This window comes from Oryx dammah, unplaced genomic scaffold (genome assembly GCF_014754425.2).
Source record: "Oryx dammah isolate SB20612 unplaced genomic scaffold, SCBI_Odam_1.1 HiC_scaffold_10, whole genome shotgun sequence".
Classification (NCBI taxonomy): domain Eukaryota; kingdom Metazoa; phylum Chordata; class Mammalia; order Artiodactyla; family Bovidae; genus Oryx; species Oryx dammah.
In genome coordinates, this window is record NW_024070194.1 from 30,494,946 (window position 1) to 30,512,368 (window position 17,423).

The following is a 17,423-nucleotide window of genomic DNA, read 5'->3' on the forward strand; positions in this document are numbered from 1 at the left end:
TTCCTCCAAAGAAATCCCAGGGCTGATCTCCTTCAGAATGGACTGGTTGGATCTCCTTGCAGTCCAAGGGACTCTCAAGAGTCTTCTCCAACACCACAGTTCAAAAGCATCAATTCTTCAGTGCTCAGCCTTCTTCACAGTCCAACTCTCACATCCATACATGACCACAGGAAAAACCATAGCCTTGACTAGACGGACATTAGTCGGCAAAGTAATGTCTCTGCTTTTGAATATGCTATCTAGGTTGGTCATAACTTTTCTTCCAAGGAGTAAGTGTCTTTTAATTTCATGGCTGCAATCACCATCTGCATTTTTCTTACTTGGTGATATAATTTAGACATCTTTCTATGTAAATGCTAGATTGATTTTGCTCATTCTTTTGGACAGCTGCATGATATTCTGTTGGATGATTGTATCACAATTTATCTAACCATCTCCTTATTGGTAAACTTTTCCTCCATTATTTTTGCTATTACAAACAGTGTTTTAGTGAACACTTTCCCACGTACATCCATGTGCATGTATGTGAGGGTTTTTATAGTAGAAATTTCTAGAAGTGGAATTACTGGTTCAGTGGGTATGTAGATTTTTAAAGGTTTTTCACACTGATTACCAAATTGCCTTTCACAGATGTCATACACATTTAAACTCCCACCAGTAGTATATGACAGTGCTTGCTTGCCCACACAGCAATGGGTATCATCCTATGCTTTCATCTTTGTCAGTCTAATAGGTGTGATAATATCTCTTTGTCATTTTAATTTTTTATTGGAGGATAAATGCTCTACAATGTTATTGTGTTTTCTGCCATACAACAACACAAATCAGCCTTAATTTTCTTTTAATTGTGGTGGAGTTAAAACTATCTTCGTAGGTTTAGTGATCGTTTTTATTGCTTACGAAAATTGCCTGCTCATTGTCCATTATTGGCATGTTTGACTTCTTTTGCGTCTTGTTGTTTTTAGTTCCTAACTTTTTTGTAACACCAAAGACTGCAGCCAACCAGGTTTATCTGTCCATGGGATTTCCCAGGCAAGAATATTGGAGTGGGTTGCCATTTCCTTCTCCAGGGGATCTTCCTTACCCACGGATCAAACCTATGTCTCCTGCATTGCAGATAGGAGAATCTGGCTTTATCACTGAGCCACCTGGGAACAGGTTCTTTTGTATCTTATTGATTTGTAAATATTTTATAATATTCATTATAGTAACTGTCTAGTATACATGTTGCATATATTTTCCTGATTTTTCAATCAAAAGGTTGATTTTTTTTTCAACCTTTTTTCCTCTCTCTTCTTCAGACTGGATACTTTATACTGATCTGACTTCAAGTTTACTCTTTCCTCTGTTATCTCTATCCTGCTAGTAAGCCATCCATTGAATTAATTTCAGATACTGGACTTTTTTCCAGTTAAAATTACCCATTTGGTTCTTTTTCTATCTTTTCTGTTTTTCTGCTAAGAGGTTCCTCTTTTCATTTGTTATGAGCATATTTCCCTTTACTCCATTGATCATAATTATCATAACTGTTTTAAAGTCTTTACCCAGTAATTCTAACATCTGGATTATCTAAGGGTTAATTTCTGTTGATTGTCTTTTACCTTGAGGATAAGTGACATTTTTCTGGTTCTTTGGATGTTCATTAATTGGGGATTGTATCCTGGTCATGGGCTATGTCTTGATTCTGCGTTTTGTCTTAGGAGCCTACTTGGGGTAGACTCAAACTGCAAACTCTGTCTCACCTGTGGTAGGCAGCAGCTCAAGTTTCAGTTCATTTTTAAAAATTTTATCTGGACTGTTTGTGGTTTGCCTTGTATATGCCTAGCTCAGGGGTCACCCAGAAGCTTAGGCAGTGTTAATATACAAATCTATGTTCCACTTTCTGACTCTCCTTTCCAAGACTTCTGCCACACTCTCTAGTGATTCTAGTTAACCCAGGGTTTGTTTCTTAACTCCTCAGGTCAGAAAGAAGTGGAATGTCTGTTGGAACTTTTACTAACCTGCACTGTCCATCTACTGCAGCTTGTCCTTAGGAGCAAGGTCACCAAAGCACAACTCACTCCATGCTAGTCTCTTCCTCAAAGTTTTGACACCCTTCCAAAATCCTCCTACTTTGTTTACTCCCAGATAGTTATCTTTCGTCAGTTTGTTGTTTTTGCACAAGAGACTATCCATTATGAGCTTATTCTTCCATGCTGGAAACAGAACTATAGTCTCTGTTTACTTGGTATATGAAAGCTTAATATTTTTACCTAGTCATATGTATCATTCTGAAGTCAGTTCTCTGCTTAAAACTATCTTTTCCACCTCAGGAATATAAAAAATTTTTTTTCAAGTTGAATAGAACTTGAGTTTATGTCAGACTTACATTTTCTTCCAAGTTGGACCCAAAACTGCCAACGCTAATGTGGTTGTTGTGGGATTGGAGAGGAGGAGAATAGAGGGCAGAATAAAGAATAAAGAAAGCTTTGGATAACTGTTTACACCTGGTGAAGGCGGGGACCAATGACCGAGAGCCTGCAGATTGGGAGATGAGGGCTCCACTGATGAAGAACATTTTAGGACCGGCGTGTGCATTCTTCTCTCCAGACCTCAACCTCAGGGCTCTGTGGCTGTTAGCCAGACCTGTCACTCTTGCTGCACCCCATTCACTTTCATCCCACATGAAATACAGTAGTGTACCCCAGCAGGATGCGCAAGAGAAAGCTGTGTGGGTTTGCTCGCTGGGTCTTGGCTCTAACCTAGATCCATTCTGCTTCTCAGAAAGGCAGGAGAACATGGTGATTTTGGAGTTAGGCATACCTGGGGCCACACTTTGACTTTGCATTGTTAGCTGCTTGACTTCTCTGAGCCTCAGTTTCCCCTTTTATGAGATGAGCATAAAAACAGTACCCATTTAACCGTGCTGTGAGAGTTTGAGGAGACGGTGCTCGCCGAGGTCTAGCACAATAGCTGGCCCAGAGTAAACTCACTTGAGTGCGAGGGCACTGCCCTGCCAGGTCAGAGATGTGGCGCTTCGCCATTCCTCTGCTGTGTGGCCTTGGCCAAGCTCTGCAGTGTATGGCTCTGTCTGCAGGAATTTCCACGTCTGGAATGAAGCCTGGTTTGTGCGGCCTGACCTGGGCCCTTCGTACAATGGATGGCAGGTTCTGGACGCCACCCCTCAGGAGAGAAGCCAAGGTAACCACTCTTCCGTCAGCCTGCCGGTGCCCCCCTTCTCTGGGTTTGACTCTAAGTCATGACCTCTCAATCTTTACAATGGTGGAAAGCGGCACAGCAAGATCACCCAAATCTTCTCTGCTTTTGGGGGTGCAGAGAGGGATTAAAACAGAAGCATTTTCAAAGTAGATTTTCCTCTTAATTGGCTTGGTTCAGGCTGCTGTTTAAATGACTGCCATCCCTGCTCTCACCTGACTGCTGCAAAGGCCCTGGCCCATGGCCGGCAATAGGGAAGGGAACTGTCCGTGCCAACAGTGATTCTCCCACACAGCCTCTAGTAGCCCATCCCTCCCAGCATAGAAACCTTCCGTGTCCCTTTGCCTTGGGATTTAGTCCAGATTCCCTGGCTGGGCTTCAGGCCTCTGTGGTCACGGTCCCCAGCACCCCTCTCACCTTCTGGGTGTTCCCCGCCAGGCTGAGCTCTCCTTCTCACAGGCTGGCCCTTCCCCACCCCTGATGGCCACTCTCCCATCAGATCTCGGGCATTGGGCTCTCCAGGAACCTTTCCTTGTCCCTTCCCTGATTTCCAGAGCATTCTTATCCATTACCTTCATTTTCAATTGTTTCTTTCAAACTTAAAAAAATTATAAAAGTCATATATGCATGGTTAAAAATGGTTAAAAAAAATTCAAATCGTTCCTAAAAGATTTACAATGAAAATGAAGTCTTACCCTCTCCCTTGCTGCAACATCTCTACCTGAAGCAATGAGATTCGGGGAACTTGGGTGTGAAGAGGGTAACTTCCAGATATTTTCTAGGCCACTATTCAAACTTCTCACTGCAACTCATTAGTGGTTATGAAATCAAGTTAATGGGTTGTGACCATTGTTTTAAGAAGTGAAATAGAATAGCATGGACAGGAGTGAGGAGAAGAAAGACAAAGAAACTATCAGAGTGTATTGGACATTAAGAATAAGAATTTTCCTGTGGAATTTTTGTTTCGGGACCACATATGTGCCATGATGTAAAAACGTATTTCTAGAGGTCATGGTAAAAAAAAAAAAAAAAAAAAAAGCTGAAAGTCACTGTCACTGTTTCAGGCATATAAAAGTGTGTGTGTTTGTTTTATAAACACAAATGGAATAATATTCTTCTATTCTGCTGTAACTTACTTTTTATCATCTGGGCACTTCATGAAGGAAACTGTATCTGTGTATCTATACCTGTATTTACATTTATGTCCTTCCATCCACCCATCCATCTATGAATCTATCTACCTATCTGTCCATTTCTCCATGTGTCCACCCACCTACCTACCTATCTGTCTGAGCTAGCTATGCTGAGTGCTCAAGAAGGGAGGTGATGGTCAGGGCTTGGGAGCCCAAAGAAGCAGGATGTCTCTGTAGGCTGGGTTTGCAGAGAAGTCTTCCAAAATAGGGGGAGTGATTTGGGAAGAATGATTTGCAGAGTAGAAAAGAGGCAGCCCTGACCACAAGACAGTCAGACTTTCCTCTTTAGGAAACAGACTGAAAGCAGGGGGTTAGCACAAATTATGCACCTACAGAATGCAGGAGTGGGCCGTCTTCTGTGGAGCTGGAGTCTGACCAGAGTGCTATTGCCCAAGATAGCAGTGGTCCCAGAGGGTCCTGCTGAGTGCCCAAAGAGAAGAGCAGACAGTCAGGGTTGAAGGAGTTTGGGGTAGAGGCAGGGGGGCTGGGCGGTGGGGAGTGCCCCCAGAGGAGCAGGCCATGAGGCGGGCTGTTGCAGAGGGGCCCGGCTTTGGCACACATCCAACCTCTGCACCCTGGCCCCCAGGGGTGTTCCAGTGCGGCCCCGCTTCGGTGATCGCTATCCGAGAGGGTAATGTGGATTGGGACTTCGACATGCCCTTCATCTTTGCGGAGGTCAATGCCGACCGCATCACATGGATCTATGAGTCGGGTGGTGCCTTGAAGAAGAATTCCTCGGACACTCACAGCGTCGGCAAATACATCAGTACCAAGGCGGTGGGCAGCAACTCTCGCATGGATGTCACCGAAAAGTACAAGTATCCAGAAGGTAGGAGGGGCTTGGATGGGCTGTGCCACCCAGGGCCTGATGGTGGGAAGACAGCTTTGAGGCGGGAGAAGGAAAACTTGCTCACGCTCCTCCCGCTTTCTCAGCCAGCTGTGCCTGAATGGTAGGACTGCTCCCTGGCATCTAATGCCCAGGTCCCCAGACTGTTTCCTGTGGGGATAAAACCATCAGGGGCAGACACAGTGCCAGCGGAAATGCGCTGAAGGACTCAGGCAGCTGTCAGTCTAGCTCGTCTCCAGCTGTGTCCCTTTGCCAATTGCACCATTAGGATGACAGCAACATGACTGAGCACCACAGGGAGAAACATGGCCCCCGCAGAAGACCCCCAGGGGTCTCTGTCAGTCCACTCCCCTTGCCTCCAAGAAGAGCAAGCAGGAAACATCCTCTGAAAAAAGAAATGGACAGTCCCCAGAGACATGGGGACTGCTTTGTCTCTTCAGTGGCTCCCTGAAAGCCAGATGAGGTGGGGACACCTCCTACACCATGAGGACAATGCCTGAGTCCCTGAAATCGTCACCATCCACTTGAGTGCTGATCCCCCTAAAGTCACCTAGAAGCCTGGTTGGTAGGAGGCCACCTTTAACACAAATTACGAGTGTTTCTCTGTTTCAGAAGTTGCTTTCAGTGTTAGCAAATTAATATCTCTGAGGAATCTCAATAGTGACAAAATTCTACATTTGAAGGTGATGTTCTTTTTAGAAATAGGCTAAAGTGAATTAATGCTTGCGCTAGCAGGCCAGTCACTCCTTAATGGGATCGACATGTCACTCTAAACGCTTTGAAATAGTTGCTTTAGCAGGTCCTCACTGCTGATTCTGAGGTGTCAAGAAAAGTGCTCTCGAGAAGGTAGCCATGTGCACCCTAAAGTAAACCCCACAGTTCGGTGCCCTGGATGGCTGCTGCTGCTGCTGGCTGCCGTATACAAAAGAGGAAAGCTGAGCAGGGAGGAGGCTCCAAGTCCAGGTGGATGAGCTGCTGGGTGTGGGTCCTTTGGAGGCACCAGAGTAATGAGATTGGTGCTTTCCGTTAGACCCCAGTGTACTTCTGCAGCCCATTCCTCCCACTGGGGTCAGATGGCCTTTCTTTCAGTCAGTAAACATGTACTGAGACCTCCCCGAGTGCCCATTCATGCTCAACTCCAGGAGGCCAGGAAGCACTCTGCAGATGGGCGCCTGCCCCTCCAGAGCTCACAGGCTGGGGGTCAGGCTTGAGTGTGACAAGCATTCTCAACAGTGTTCTGATGTAGAAACCAGGGTAGGGGCCAAGGAACTGATAACCCCAGGCAGGAGATGAACTCTGCCCTACCCCTTATAGCTGTGCAACCTCAAGTACGATTCTTAGCATCTCTGATCCCTCAAATTCCTCACCTGTAAAATGAGACGAGCAAGGCCTCTCTTCAATGGAATTTAAATGAGCTAGTATATAGAAAGTATCAAGGGCAGTGCCTGGCCCATAGTGAGGACTTAATAAATAGTGATGATTTTTATCAACTTGAATGTCTGCAGCTTCATCGGAATGACCTCCCAAAGGGACTTTTAAAACGCACTGCCTATACAGTTGTGTGATTCTGTGGGGCCCCTTATCTGAGTGTCACACCTTAATTCCACTTCGTGGGGGCTCTGGCTGTCCCAGCCAAACCTCCTGAGCAATGAGAAGGGGCCACAGCCAGGTGAAGAGATCCCCGCCAGACCCCTGGCAATGCCCCAGCCCTTGTGTGACAGCAGGACTGATCACCCCACCTGTTGTTGCCCAGTCTCCCTTACCTAATGATGCTAGCTTGTGTCTGATGGCCTCAGGGAGGAAAAGCCCATAAAATGGGTTGCTAAGCATTTGCGCAACAGCAACACCAAAGGAAAAAACAGTAGCAGGAAGCTTAGTCTTGAGTAAGCCTGGCAGGTGACCTATATAGGTATCTAGGCTCTGAGCCTCATTGTGCAAACACAACTGCTTCGAGGTTCTGGGCACAGAGGCTCAGCTCCCTGCTCAGCCATCAGACCTGGGTGTGGATTTACAGCTCGGCTAGAGAATGGGAAGGCACCAAAAGGAACCCAGCCCACCAGGAGCTGTCAACTCGGGTAATTTGGCTGCCTGCCTTCTTTTCAGTAGGGTGTGTGGGAGGAACTCTAGACTTCAGGTCTAGACTTCTGGGGACTGGCCCTCTTTCCACCCCTAATTCTTAGATTACCAACTACTTGGACCAGACACTCCTCTTTAGGACCTTAACTCTAACGTGGTATGCTTAGATGTCTTTGGGGTCTCTGCTGGTTGTTACATGTAACTTATAGGAAAGATTTCACTAAATGATAAAGTGCTTCTAATAAGTCATCTTAAAATTTCACAGGTTTGTTGGGGAGGTTAGGGGCAGGAGCGTAAACATGGTCATTCTTCTTTGTGTTTCTCTGTCCATGTTACCAGAAGGTCAACATCTTCTCCTTGTTAGTGGGTCTATCTTCCAGTCAAGGCAAGGAGACTTATGTGCCCTGTGTGGTCTACCCTGGCTCAGAGGCTTGGAGTTGGTTATCAGCTCTTAGTGCCCCAAGAGCCGTGGTTTTTTGGCCATGATCTTGGCCATTTTCTGGGGACTGTATATAGTATCACATTCAGCAGCACCCACACCAAGGCTAAACCCATCCTGTGGTTCAGCCTTTGTGTTTTTGAAACCTGAACTCTCAACAATTTAAACTAGTCATAACCTGGAACCATACCAACTGTGGAAAGTTCTTGTCAACTGACATAGACAAAAGTTCTGCTCTCCGATTCTCAAAGCATCATTAGAAATAAAGCAGAATAACACGATAGAATGGTTTGGAATTTTTTTCAGTGAGGTAATTCTAAATCATAGTTTTCTCATTTATGAACTCATTTTAATCTTTTTAAGCTCAGACTTGTTATTTTTAAATTAAAATAACAATTAAATTAAATTAAATTAAATTAAATTGTTCTTTGGGCTTCCCTGGTGGCTCAGATGGTAAAGAATCTGCCTGCAATGCAGGAGACCCAGGTTCAATCTCTGGGTCAGGAAGATCGTCTGGAGAAAGGAATGGCTACCCACTCCAGTGTTCTTGGCTGGAGAATTCCATAGACAGAGGAGCCTGGTGGGCTACAGTCCATGGTTGCAAAGAGTCAGACATGACTGAGCAACTAACACACGCTTTGTTCTTTAAGTCTCACAAAGGACCTTTTATTAAAAGAAAGAGAGAGAAGGAGGAAGGGATGGGGGGAGGGAGGCAGGGAGAGATGGAGAGAGTGAAGGAAGGAAGGGATCTAACCTAATTAACCTAAGCAAAATATCAAGCTATGTATTTTATGCAGCTTTCCCTACAGCTCGATGGAAATTTGAGCTGATTGGAAGAGCTGGGCTGTGAGCCTCATGTTAAGGAGAATGAAATGGAGACCTGGGGGAGGTCAGACACTTGCTTGGAGGTCAGACAAATGTTAAGGAGGGTGAAATGGAGACCTGGAGGAGGTCAGACCCTTGCTTGGATTAGAATCATTGTGCAAGCAGCAGAACCAGTGTTAGTTCCAGGCAGGGAACTGTTCTTTGTTCACATTGCCACCGCGTCTCTGAGATGCTTCTCTCTTTTCCCACCACACAGGTTCCAGCCAGGAAAGACAAGTATTTGAAAAGGCTTTGAGGAAACTTAAACCCAGAGTGTCATTTAGCGCAACATCTGCAAGCAGCCTGGCAAGAGAGGAACGGGAGCCTAGCATCTCTGGGAGGTTCAAGGTCGCTGGTGTACTGGCAGTGGGCAAAGAAGTCAACCTGATCCTAATACTCAAAAACCTAACAAGTGATACAAAGACAGTGACAGTGAATATGACAGCCTGGACCATCGTCTATAACGGCACACTCGTACACGAGGTGTGGAAGGATTCTGTCACTAAATCCCTGAATCCCGAAGAAGGTAATTCAGTCTGTAGGCTGCTGGGATGCCACACACTCATGGTAGCTGGTATCCTCTTGGGGCTGGAGAGTTCCTATTGGAACCAAATCAACTGATTGAGGAAGGAAATAGCACATGGTAAGCAGTACAAGTGGGGGTGTGCCAACCAAAGTACTTTCATGCCCTGGAGGAGAAAGGAAGAGGACTTTGGCAGTTAAAGACAAACCACAATATCCCTTACATACCATTTTGCCCAGTGTGCAGAGTACTGCCTGATATACTCTTATGTACTATCACATTTGACCTTCTACAAGGACAGATTTCAGCATTCCTTTTACAGAGCCAGAAACTGAGGCTTGGAGAGATTGTGATTCACTTAAAAGATTAAGTATCATAGCTAGTAGGTGGCAACGCCAGATCCTGGTCCTGGACTTCCTGATGTGAAATCCAGTGCCACCACCCATTTTCTTGGTTTTACTGCTGCGACCCCTTCCCCTTTCCAGCTCCCACCCTACCTTACCCCCTTCCCACAATGAATCACTTTCTGGATTGACCCTAGAAGGGTTGCAATATACCACGAGGGCTTGAATTCCCACCAGTGTTCCCCCACAGCTGCCAGTGGGTGGGTGAAATTTTTGATTTCTAGTGACAGTGATGGGTTTTCTTGGAGGCCTGAGCCTCTGGGAGGAAGAGTGAGTTGGTTCTCCTGGATAGCACAGGTGGGAGAGGAACAAGGTGGAGCAGAGAGAGGCTGGGGCTGTGGAAGGATTAGAAGGCAGGTGTGCCCAAGTTGGCAAAATCCTTGGAGCTGTTATGAAAAGTCTGGACTTACAAAGCAGATTAATAAGGGTGGGGTGGCTATTTGCTTCACATAAGGAGCTAATAAAAACTGATTACTTATACAGCCCATCTTGAAAAAATTTTGTCTGCAGAGAAACTGAGAGCTGTCACACCTGTCAGAGGCAGCATCCTCTAGCAACCTGTCCTCTGGCAGAACTGAGCAGAAATCTTCCCTATAACAAAGGCTGGCTGTTATTTACCTTCAAAGCTCAAGGGAAGAGCTATTTTTGTAGGCCAAAAATAATTTATGTGAGGGAAATGCTTTTTTAAAAAGCTGTACTTCTGCAAGAAGCAACAGAGTTAAATGGGAAGGCAGGAGGAAGCAGGCAAAATGGTCTTGGAGTCCTGACGTCATCACCTACTCTCTGGATGACCGTTAAGTCTCCCTCCTTTCCTGAGCCTCAGGGTTCACTGTTCAAGGGAGCTGGACCAGCTGATGCCAGGGCCTGTCGTCTCCATATTTGGGGCAGGCTGGGTAAATCCCTCCAGTGCTAAAAGCAGAGACAGCTCCCTCCTTACAGCCTCACCTCAAGGAGTGTGTGACCTGTAGGTGCCAGGCACCCCCCAACCACCTAGCATGATTGCGTGAGGGAGGGAGAGAGCACCCAGAGGCAGGCGAGCCGTCCCCCCCTGCCCCTTGCTTGCCCAGTGAGTCAGAGAAGGGCCTTGAAGCTTGGAGAGGAGCCAGAGAAACGGAGAAAAGCTGGGGAAGGCCTTTCCATCTGAGGGGACCTTGTGACTCAGAGCAGGGAGGTGGTAAGGCACCTGTGTTGTCAAAAGGACAAAGAGAACTGCGGGAAGGAACATTCTTTTGAGGAAGAGAGTGACACAGGACCGTACTGAGGGGTCTGAACTTTATTCCTGAGGCAGCGAGGGACCACAGGAGATTTTTCAGGTGACACAGAAGAAGAGTGACATGATTTGGGGGAAAAGTGCTTCTAAAGCCCACCTGACTGGTGCATGTGGGTGACTTAGAAGCTGGAGAGACCAGAAGCAGGGTGGTGGTTCAGATGCTGTGGCAATAGGACCCCAGGCTATACGGTCACCTGAGAGGACCAAGCTCTTATGTAGACAGCCCCTGGCTTCCCTTGCTAGTTATTATTATGCTGCCATCATTACTGTTTTCTTTATTTGGCAATGAGTTAATACTCATATTCTTCCCTGCCCCTTAGATGGAGATTTGCCCTCTGATATTTACCAGGGCAGGGAGGAAGTCTGAGCCCCCATGAGCTCCTCCTCCTGGAATCCACCCAGCCAGCCGGCATCCTGGTCTCAGGGCCCCCGCTCTGCCGCTGGTGTGAAGCAGACAGGTGTTCCCCCAGGGCCCGGCAGGGAGGACTCAGGCAAGCCTGGGCTTCAGGTGCTCCCAACCAGCCCACACTGACTCGGCTTGGCATCAGCTTTTAAGGTTTCGGAAGCCAACCCCACCTCTCACGCTGCTTCCTGTTTTCTTCTTCCAGAAATAGAGCACCCTGTAAAGATCACATATGCTCAGTACGAGAAGTACCTGAAGGCAGACAACATGATCCGGACCACAGCCGTGTGCCAGGTCACTGACGAGCCTGAGGTGGTGGTGGAGAGGGACGTCATCCTGGACAACCCCACCCTGACCCTTGAGGTAAAGGGATGCTGAAGGGGCACTGCTCCATGCTAGCCCAGCCCTCCCAGACCACAGGGAAAGCCCTCTCTGCCGACAGGCCAAGCACAGGGCCCAGCTCGGATCCAGCCTCTGCCAAAAGGATCAGCCAAGAGTTCTGCTCAGAGCAGTGTCCTTGGGAGATCCCAGTGGTCCAGTGGTTAGGACTCTATGCTGTCACTGAAGAGGGTGCAGGTCCAACCTCCAGTTAGGGAACTAAGATCCTGCCAGTGGTACAGCACAGCAGGCCCTTGCTCCCTCTCTGGAAGGATCCACGGGCACATTGCCCTGCAGCTTCTTTGGTTGCAGCTCTAGACCCATTGGGAATGCCAGCTGAGGAGCAGCTGGAGGGCTCTTCAGCTCACTCGCTCTGAACATCTGCTGTGTCCTGGGCTGTGTTAGGCTCAGGAATCACAGAAGACCTCAAGGGCTGGGTCCTGCCTTCAGGGAACCCACAGCCCAGCCCCCAGACACATTTGTAGAGCAAATCAGAAATAGGCATAACTCACATGCATCTCCTGACTCTAGACCCCAGAGTTACAGAAGTGTAGACTCTTAGAAACCTGGTCTCAAGCTTTCATGCCCTTCCATTTCACACATGAGTAAACTGAGAGCCAGAGAGAAAAGAACTGCCAAATACTGCCAGAGCAAGGGCTAGACCTCAGGCCCTTTCCAGGACACCTGGCCAGTCCATAGCTAGCAGCAGCATCTTCCCAGTAGTTGACAATGAGGATGCTTCAATTTTTGGCAGCAGGCTCTGCTCCCAGGCTCCCTCTCAGGGATGCACGGATGTGGGCTCTCACAGGTCTGTGGGAGGCACTTGGGGCCACTCTGTCCCTTCCTCAGCACTGGTGCTGGAAGTATGGGGCTGACTCCAAACCTGTCCCTACCAACACCAACCTCAGCCCAGGGTGGAGGCGGCCAGAGCCAGACAGCACAGATCTAGGGATGAGGGGCTGGCAGGCAAGGACAGGCAGATGAGTGGATGAGGAGATGGGTCTTCCCTTGGGACCCCACAGGGAGCTTCATGGGTCAGACTCCTCACAAGTCTGCAGCACCATCTGCCCCAGCAGTCTAGACAGCAACTGCCTTTTTTGTTATTGTTGTTCCATCACAATGTCACTAGTGTCCCTAGCCCCAGATTTCTAGAGTAACTCGTGACTGCCCTCGTCCCACCCTCCCTAAGCTACACCCCAGCTTCGGGGATTCCTGATGTCAGACAGAGGGCAGGGTGTCCCAGGGCCTGCTCCTTGACACTAGCTGAATTAGAGCTCTCTCATTGTCCTGTTAGTCTGGGCTGTGCTTCAGAATGGGGGCCAGAGTGATCCATCTTCTCCAAGGTTAGGGAGACGGAGCCACCCCTGTTCTAGGCCCATGACAGTGGTTGTGAAACAGAAAGAGGCCCCTCCACGAGCAGGACCAAACAGAGCTTCTGGGCTCTGGGCTTGCCTTCTTTCCCACCCAGCAAGTTTCCATCCATGATTGTAGAAGCCTCTCCTGTTTCCTAGGGTGTTTCCAAGAATCGTACCCCACTCCTGTAGAATGACAGGGAGCAAGTGCCATTTGCCATTTTTGAGGCTGTGAAATGAAACGTTCTGATTGAAGGTTATCAGTGTTTGATAAAGTTAGTTTCTCCATCATTATATTCCCTTATCCAGTATCCTCAAACTTACTTATAGCTTTTTCTTTTTTTCAAAAATTTGCTTTCCATCTTTTAGATCAAATCAGCTTCATCTTTCAAGAGAATCTAACATCTTTTAAAAGGAAATCAGAATACACACAGCCTGGAAATTATTTAATCCTTTTAAAAAATATCTGCTCTTTCTTCTTTCGGACATCTTTGTATGAATTTGCCCTTAACGCAACTTCTCCTTTACTTTAGCCTTCAGAGAATCAAGACGATCTAATCGTGACTGAATGAATTAATGCACAGCTGACTCAGAGCAGGGCATGTGGGTGATCTGTATGAGAAGATAATAATTTGGGCAACACCCTATTGTCTTACTTATGATTGGGAGTAGGCCTTGAGGACTTTTGAACCAGATCATACAATCTGAACTTTATTTCAAAGGCTGAGGTCCTTCACATTGGCCTACTGACAATATCAGACACAGGTTTCTGGGATGGCTCTTATCCTCTTCTTCGGGTGTATGTATAGATTTAGGTCAATAGGATAGAGTGGTAAGCAGCCATAAAGAAAGGAAAACAAATATAGGAAAATCTCAAATTGAATATCAGTGTGAAAAATATGACAACATTTATATATATTCTTGGATCCCAATGGCATAAAATTATGCTTCACCCTTCAAATCATGTCATACACTTAAAGGAGTTCCATGGGAGAAATTGTGATATAGACCATGGTCTCTAAAACATTTCAATTATGCACAAATTATTGGCAAGCATTGCAAAGTCTAGCAAGAAGAGAAAACGGCTCTGGAACCAGAAATCTCTCAGTTATTGAGTCAATCTGAACTGCAGATTTATTACTATAAAAGGGTGGCAGGGAGAATTGGTGACAACAAAAAGGAAAACCAAATGAACAAAAAGCAGCTACCTCTAGGAATCCTCAAAAGAAAAATCCACCCATCACCTAGTTTCGGTTTCTGTTTCCAAAGCGCTCTCTTCTGCATCCATGATCTCATTTGTTCCCTTCTAGTCCAAGGAAGGAGGAGGGGAGAGATGAGCCCTCTTTATCAGGGAGAGAGTCAAGGCCCAGGGAGGTGACGCATCTGCCCAGGCTGGGCTGCTTCTCAGCAGGAGTGCAAGCTTTCATCTTCGGGAGCAAACAGAGAGTCCAGGTTGCTTCTCTGACCAGCCCCTTGATAAAGGACCCTGTGCAGACCACATGTCTGGGAAGTGGGGGCTGCCCTTCCCTAGATGAACTGAGAAAGGGCCCACGAACCCAGCTGGGAAGTTAAGTGCTCTCAGCTGCTGCGACCTGCCGCCTCTCCCTCTGGGCTTGGGTGTCCTGTCCGTAGCCTGGGGATGACAGCAATTTCTTAGGAACCCCCTGCATGGATGGCACTGGCGCTTAGGAGGACTAAACCAAATGGTCCTCCCTTCCTTTGTCCCCAGCGATATCTTTCCCATGACCAAGTCTCAGGCACCGCCTCGTCGGCTTTCAAGGGCAGATGAGATGAGCAGTCTAGCCCTGACTCTGTCAAGCCCTCTCCCCGCAGGTGCTGGACGAGGCCCGGGTGCAGAAGCCTGTGAACGTGCAGATGCTCTTTTCCAACCCACTGGATGAGCCGGTGAAGGACTGCGTGCTGATGGTGGAGGGCAGCGGCCTGCTGCTGGGCAGCCTCAAGATCGAGTGAGTCCCACACTGAAGGGCTGGTAGGGGCTGGCGGGAGGGGGCCAGAGGGACCTCCCCAGAACCCCAGGCAGGGGAGGCAGAACTCTGCTAGCCTCTGAACTTGGGAATCTGCCCATAGGGATGCACACTTGCATTTGGTTTAGGGGTTCACCAAACTTGAACTTAAGAGAAGTCCAGGTGTTCAGTGCTTGGAGCTGGTCCTTATATCTGGGAGCTCATGGGACCCCTACCTTCCCCGCTGAGGGGTCCCAGGGCTGAAGGGGCTCGATGACCCAGGGTGGCAGCTAGAGGGAGTTGAAGGAGCAGTGACCTCGACCAGAGCAGGACTTGAGGCCTCACACTGACTCCTTCCCTTCCCCATCAGCGTGCCAGCGCTACGCCCCAAAGAGCGGTCCCGCGTGCGTTTTGAGATCCTGCCCACCCGGAGTGGCACCAAGCAGCTCCTCGCCAACTTCTCCTGCAACAAGTTCCCCGCGATCAAGGCCATGCTGTCCGTTGATGTGGCTGAGTGAAGGGCCCAAGGGGCCCCATACAAACTTGGGAACACAGAGCAGGCAGGACTTGCCTGTGGAGTGAACCCCTGCCATACTCATTATCCAGCCTGGGAAACTCACTCCTTCCCCCAAGGCGGCCTGGATCCGGAACTCCAGCCTCCAGCACACACCCCCTCCTTGCTGCCAGGCTGGGCTGGTTCCACCCTGGCCCACCACTTGATCACTTTTGCACGTTCCCTGAGCTTCTCCCCGATGCTGCCTGGTGTGTGAGCCGCATGGCCCTGCTCAGCCCTCATACCCTCAATGTTGTGGGCACAGAGTGGCACCTGACCCAGCGACTCTCCAAATGGATACTGGGGGAGAAGATGGTCTGGACTGTGTGCTGATCCCCAGCCTGCAGTTGGCACTTTCCTGCTCCTCCCCTGGGTCATTGTGGAGGTGGGGGGTATGATGGTTAGCCATCCATTGTGACACTCACAACTACCCTCAAAATAAATGCTAAAAAGAGTGTGATCACACAGCACTGACTCTCCAAGACTGCTGCTTCACCGAAGGTGGTGGAGGAGGAGACAGTGGCGCTGGGGCCATATCCTTCTGGAGGAGGGATGGCATTGGGGAAGCCGTGCTCTCCACGTCCCAGTATCCAAAAGGAGTGGGCTGATTCCCTGTGGCTCCAGGTGCAAAACTAGGGAGACATTTCAAGTCAGTTTAGGACACTGCGCTAAGATGATGTCCAAAAATCGACTGACTGCCTTGGGAGGGAGTGACTTGTCTCGGCAGGTTCAGACATTGTGGGGCAAAGTGAACCCTTCCAGGACCCTCTACGGGCATCGGAGTGAGAAGGGACTTCAGTCTTCACTGGAACCTTCTGCAGAGCAGCTGTGGGTGATGGCTTCTGCTCACACTGGGTTCACCCCAACTTGTGCCACACTCCGCCTCTTGCAGCCAAAGCAATGCTAACTCCACAGGAACCTTCTCTACCTTCACACATGCTCTTGTGGTTCCTCAGTCTGTGCCCCTTGAAACCGCCCCAAGCAGATCCCATAGCCTTCCGTCACCGGTGCTGACTAACCTCATTTTGGCGATCGTGCCTCACTGTTGGGACATAAGGGACCAGTCCCATCTAAACAGAAACTTCAGCCTCACATCCAGCTCAAAGTTTCTTCCCTATGTTCAACTCAGGCCTGACCCAGGCTTGTAGGAAGCACTATCCATGCCTTCTTCTTACTTCCTCCTTCTTCTTTTGTTGCTTGATCCATTAGAGTTGGAGCAGGGAGAGAGGAAATTTAGAGAAAAACCATAAAGTTCCATTTCACTGGTGCTGATGTAGTCTGGCCATGGAAGCCCACGGCATGGCTGGAGTGTTAATGCAGACTTTCTGCACTGTGTGTCCCCCCAGATTTGGGCCCCCAGAGTTCTCCCCTACCTCGAACTGCACTGGAAGTGTGGTCCTATAGTGATGGCTTGAGGTCAGTTCTGTTTGTGGGCTCCACTGCCCTGCCCCAGCTGCCTCCTCTCTCCCTTCTCATCTCAACCTGGTCCAGCCTCAACTGCCCAATTCAAGTTCCCCAGGTGGGCAGTCAGCATCAGAATCTGTGTCCATGTTTGCTCCCAGTGTCAAGGAGCTCTCACCAGGGTCCGTTTCTGGTGTCTGAATGCAGCTGGGCCTCCCATTCTCTGCAGGACAGCAGGCTTTGAGCTGTGGAGGGGGAAGCTTGTCTCGTCTCTTGAAGCTTTGCCCCTCTCTCAAGTGCCCCTTGGGGCTGGGCTCCAGGTCACAGTGAGGAGGGGCAGGGTTAAATAGACATACTTCTGCTCTGGTTTCTATCAGAAACAAGAAAATCCAGAGGTTTCCATTTCCTCCCATCTCCATGAGGCCTGTCCCAGACCTTAACTCTGTCAAGCATCAGCCAGTGTCTCCTGAGTGCATCCTTTCTGCCAGTCTCTCTCCAGGGAGATGAAAAATCAACAAGAGCTTGACCCTGCCTTTGGGTTTCCATCCTCAGGGAAATCTC

General features: G+C 48.5%; 1 protein-coding gene across 1 annotated transcript in view; it reads left to right on the forward strand.

Annotated features, from left to right (window-relative positions):
* TGM3 (transglutaminase 3) overlaps positions 1-15,926 on the forward strand; it is a 43,951-nt gene extending 28,025 nt beyond the window's left edge. Inside the window, exons 8-13 of the mRNA XM_040247786.1 lie at positions 3,077-3,180; positions 4,975-5,217; positions 8,832-9,140; positions 11,420-11,577; positions 14,778-14,911; positions 15,279-15,926. Coding sequence (XP_040103720.1) covers positions 3,077-3,180; positions 4,975-5,217; positions 8,832-9,140; positions 11,420-11,577; positions 14,778-14,911; positions 15,279-15,426 — 1,096 coding nt within the window. The 3' untranslated portion in view covers positions 15,427-15,926. The remainder of the gene's footprint in view (positions 1-3,076; positions 3,181-4,974; positions 5,218-8,831; positions 9,141-11,419; positions 11,578-14,777; positions 14,912-15,278) is intronic.
* Positions 15,927-17,423: the final 1,497 nt, after the last annotated feature.